At 50.2% G+C, this 4,454-nt stretch overlaps 1 protein-coding gene across 1 annotated transcript in view; it reads left to right on the top strand.

Moving 5' to 3' along the window:
- SPTBN4 (spectrin beta, non-erythrocytic 4) overlaps window positions 1–4,454 on the top strand; it is a 75,984-nt gene that overhangs the window by 11,831 nt on the left and 59,699 nt on the right. Inside the window, 2 exon segments of the mRNA XM_015560940.1 lie at window positions 327–500; window positions 3,689–3,780. Coding sequence (XP_015416426.1) covers window positions 327–500; window positions 3,689–3,780 — 266 coding nt within the window.

Raw genomic sequence — 4,454 nt, 5'->3', positions numbered from 1 at the left:
GGGGGACAGGAACTGGAATGAGCCTGGAAGGGAACTGGCTCTTGAAAGGGTCCGGCTATGGGAAGGAGAGGGATTCTTTTTTAAAATATTTATCTTCATTGTTGAAAGTATTACAGGTGTCCCTCCCCTCCCTTCCTCCCCGCACTGACCCGGGGGTGGGGGGATTCTTTAGGACTGGGTCTCGGGTCTTTGGTGAGGCTGCGGAGTCTGGTCTGGGCCTGGAAATCCAGAGGCCTGATTACGGGGCTGACGTCTTTGAAAGGGGTGGTGCCGGGGCGCAGGGTTCTAGGTCTGGCCCTCCATCTCCCAACGCCCCGCCGCCCTAGCCACGGCCCACGCGCGGTCGCATGAGGATCCACTCCCTGGAAAACGTGGACAAGGCTCTGCAGTTCCTGAAGGAGCAGCGCGTGCACCTGGAGAACGTGGGCTCCCACGACATTGTGGACGGGAACCACCGGCTGACCCTGGGGCTGGTCTGGACCATCATCTTGCGCTTCCAGGTGATCCCCAGGTGTCCCCTGCCCTCCTAAGGTGGGGCTTGAGGGCGGCGTCCCCCATCCACTCAACCATTCATTCATTCGCTCCAACAAATTCTAATAGAAATGAAAATAATGATAAAAATAATAATCATTGCCCCAGCCTGTTTGGTTCAGTGGATAGAGCGTCGGCCTGCACGTTCCGGGTTCAGTTCTGGTCAAGGCCATGTACCTCGGTTGCAGGGTCCTCCCCCGCAGGGGCTCATGCAGGAGGCAACCAATCCATGTGTTTCTCTCACATCAGTGTTTCTCTCTGTCTTTCCCTCTCTCTTCCCCTCTCTCTAAAAGTCAATGGAAAAATATCCTCGGGTGAGGATTAAAAAGAAAAATCATTATCACCACCAGCATCACTATGATCATCATTTTTATGTTTTTTACTGTGTTCCAGTCACTGTTCTAAGCATGTGGCATTTAATACATACAACAACCCCCTAAACTAAGTAGTTTTTATTATTCCATCTTACTGGTGAGGAAACGAGCCCAGAGAAGTGAAGTAATATGCTCAAGATCACACAGCTGGGTAGTAGAGCTGGAATTCAAATTCCAACAATTTTGCTTCTGTTCAGAAACAAAATAGATTTTCTGCTTTTGTGGATGGACAATAAACAAACCTATAAAAATATAAACAAGGGGTGTATGGGAAAAGTACCAGTTCTAGGCAAAGAAGAAAAAAGAGCTATGCAGAAGAGATTATAAGTCAGAAAAAGATATAAAGTATTAATTTTATGGCACTGATATTTTAGATTGGGTGACCAGAGAAGGGCTCTCTGAGAAGCTGCTTGCTAAATGACATATGAAATGGAAGGGAGAATGCATTCCAGATAGGGGACACAGCACATGCAAAGGCCCTGAGGTGGCATGTTGGATGTACAGAAAGACCAGAATGGCTAGAGAATAGGAGGCCAGAGGTGGCTGAGGAGATGATATCAGAGGGGCTGCCAGGGCCTAGGTGATCTCTGATAAGCAGTTTGGATTTTATTCTGTCTGACAAGGGCAGAGATTGGAGAGTTTTACCAAGAGTAGTTAGATTTAGAAGGATCCCTCTGGATTGGGTGGTCACCAAAATTGGGGGCTGGGAATCCAGGGAAGAGTTTGGAGCTAGACCTGGGGGTGGGGCATAGAGAGGTGAAAAGGAGGGCAGATAGGAAAGAAGCTGGGGGAGGGGGTGATGGGGGGAGTGGACATGCCATAGGGGAATGGGAAGGATGGGTAGCTGTTCAGGTCTAGACCCAAGGCTCTGGCCTGAGGACTGGAGGATAGTGGAGCCACCCTGAGACAGGGCCAGGGAGAAAGATCAGGTTTTGGAGAGACACTGAGGTCATCTTAGAGAATGGTGGTCATCAGGGTCAGGGGACATTAGTAGGAGGCATTTATGAATCCACTGGATACTGGGAATGGAGCTCGGAAAAATGGTGAAAGCTGGAGACAGGTATGGATGTCAGTACAGAATGAGGGAATGAGACCATTGGATTGGGAGTGGGGTGGGTGGCTGGTAGCTGGAGCCTAAAACCAGGGATTGGGCTACCTAATTCTCTACGTTGTACCTAAATGCCAAACTCAGCTCTCAAGGCTAGGGCCCAAGTGTCGAGCACCCGCCTAAGTTTCTCGAACCTGCTCTTATTCTGGACATAAACGTCACGTGGTCCTGGAACTCTTACAGGGTAGTGAGCACTTTAGTCTATTAGGGCCTTGGTCGGCAAACGGCGGCTCGCAAGCCACATGCGGCTCTTTGGCCCCTTGAGTGTGGCTCTTCCTAAGCCTCAGGAGTACCCTAATTAAGTTAATAACAGTGTACCTACCAATATAGTTTAAGTTAAAAAATTTGGCTCTCAAAAGAAATTTCCATCGTTGTACTGTTGATATTTGGCTGTTGACTAATGAGTTTGCCGACCACTGTGCTAGGGGGACTGTAACAAGATGCCACAGACCAGGGGTTAAACAGAAATTAATTTTCTCATAAAGTTCAAGGTCAAGGTGCCAGCAGTTTTGGTTTCCTGAAGCCTCTCTCCTGGGCTTGCCAAGGACCATGTCTCGCCACATCCTCACAGGATCTCCCCTCTGTGGGGGGCTAGGGTCTCTTCCTCTTCTTTAATACTCACCCGAGAATATGCTTATTCACAATAGACGGGGGGGAGAGAAGCAAACATCAACCAGTTGCCTCCTGTGGGACCCCCACAGGAATCAGACCTTTTGATATGCAAGATGACGCTCCAACCAACTGAACCACACTGGCCAGCGCTCTTCCTCTTCTTATAAGGACACCATGTACATTACATTAGGGCGCTACCCTTGTGACCTCATTTAACCTTAACTCACTCTCTGAGGCCCTCTCTCCAAATACAGTCACGTTGGGGATTAGGGCTTCAACTTATGAATTTTTTTTTTGGGGGGGGGATGACAACACAACTCAATCCATAATGGGGAGACAATAAACCAAATGAAGAAATAAAATGTATAATGATAAATTCTAAGGAGATAATAGGCAGAAAAGGGGGATGTGCAATTTGGGTAGACATACTGAGATTTAAAATCAGGTGGTTGGTCAAGTCCTCACTGAGAAGGTGACAAGAGTGCAGCCCTCAAGGAGGAGGTGGAGCCTTGTGGGGACCGGGGGGAAGGTTGACCCAGGCAAAAGGAACAGCCAGCGCAAAGGCCTGGGGAGGGAGGACACTGGTAAGTTAGTGGTAGGACAGAGGTCTCTGGAGGAGAGCGAGCTGCTGAGGGTGAGGCCAGAGCATACCGAGAGGGGATTGTGAGACTTTTATTTTGCCCAGCGTGAGCTGGAGCCACGTGCTGAGGATAGGAGGCACGTGACTAATTTGGCTCTTCACAGGGTCCCTCTGTCACTCGAAGAACAGATTATGGGGTTGGGTGGGGAGACCAGCATGGAGGCCACTGCACTAAATCAGATGGGAAATGATGATGGCTGGGATCAGGGAAGTGGCCCAGACATCAAGGATGGCACCATCCCTGGAAACTGAGACCCTAATCCACCACTGCCCGCCCCCTGTTGTGGAGGGCCTGGCCCACTCCTGAACCCCATCCCTGTCTCCACCTACTGCTACCCACTTCCCTCCCTGGCAATAGGGTGGGGCTGGGTTTCCCAGCTTCAAGCCCTCCAGGTCCCCAAGCTAAGCTTTGTATCCTCACAGATTCAAGTCATCAAAATCGAGACGGAGGACAACAGAGAGACACGCTCTGCCAAGGATGCGCTACTCTTGTGGTGTCAGATGAAGACAGCCGGGTAAGCTCCCCTCCCCCAGCCCCACTCAGACTGGGCCCTAACCTTGGGGGCTCCTTTGGGGTGAGTGCAAGTCACAGCTCAAATCCTGTGTCAAAAGTTACATGTGGAACTAATAGACTGTAAAGAAAACACATCCACCCTTCTGACCTTGATGAATAAAGCTGCTTAACAGCCCGGCCAGTGTGGCTTAGTGGTTGAGGGTTGACCTATGAACCAGGAGGTCACAGTTCGATTCCTAGTCAGGGCACATGCCCAAGTTGTGGGCTTAATCCCCAGTGGGGGGCATACAGGAGGCAGCCAATCAATGATTCTCTCTCTCTCTCTCTCCCTTCCTCCCTGAAATCAATAAATATATATACTAGAGTCCCAGTGCACAAATTTTGCACTCAGGGGAGGGGGTTTCCTTCAGTCCAGCCTGCAGCCTCTCGCAGTCCATGAGCCCTCAGGGGATGTCCAATTGACCACTTAGGCCTGCGCAGGGAGCGGGCCTACACCATCAGTCAGACATCCTTAGCACTGCTGTGGAGGCAGGAGAGGCTCCTGCCACCACCGTTGCACTCACCAGCCGTGAGCCTGGCTTCTGGTCAGTGCACATCATAGCAACCAGTCATTCTGTCATTTGGTCAATTTGTGTATTAGCCTTTTATTATATAGGATATATGCACACATGTGTG

Source organism: Myotis davidii, unplaced genomic scaffold, assembly GCF_000327345.1.
Source record: "Myotis davidii unplaced genomic scaffold, ASM32734v1 scaffold736, whole genome shotgun sequence".
Taxonomy (NCBI): Eukaryota; Metazoa; Chordata; class Mammalia; order Chiroptera; family Vespertilionidae; genus Myotis; species Myotis davidii.
Note: the sequence above shows the minus strand (reverse complement) of the source record. Positions and strands in the feature narration are given on the sequence as shown.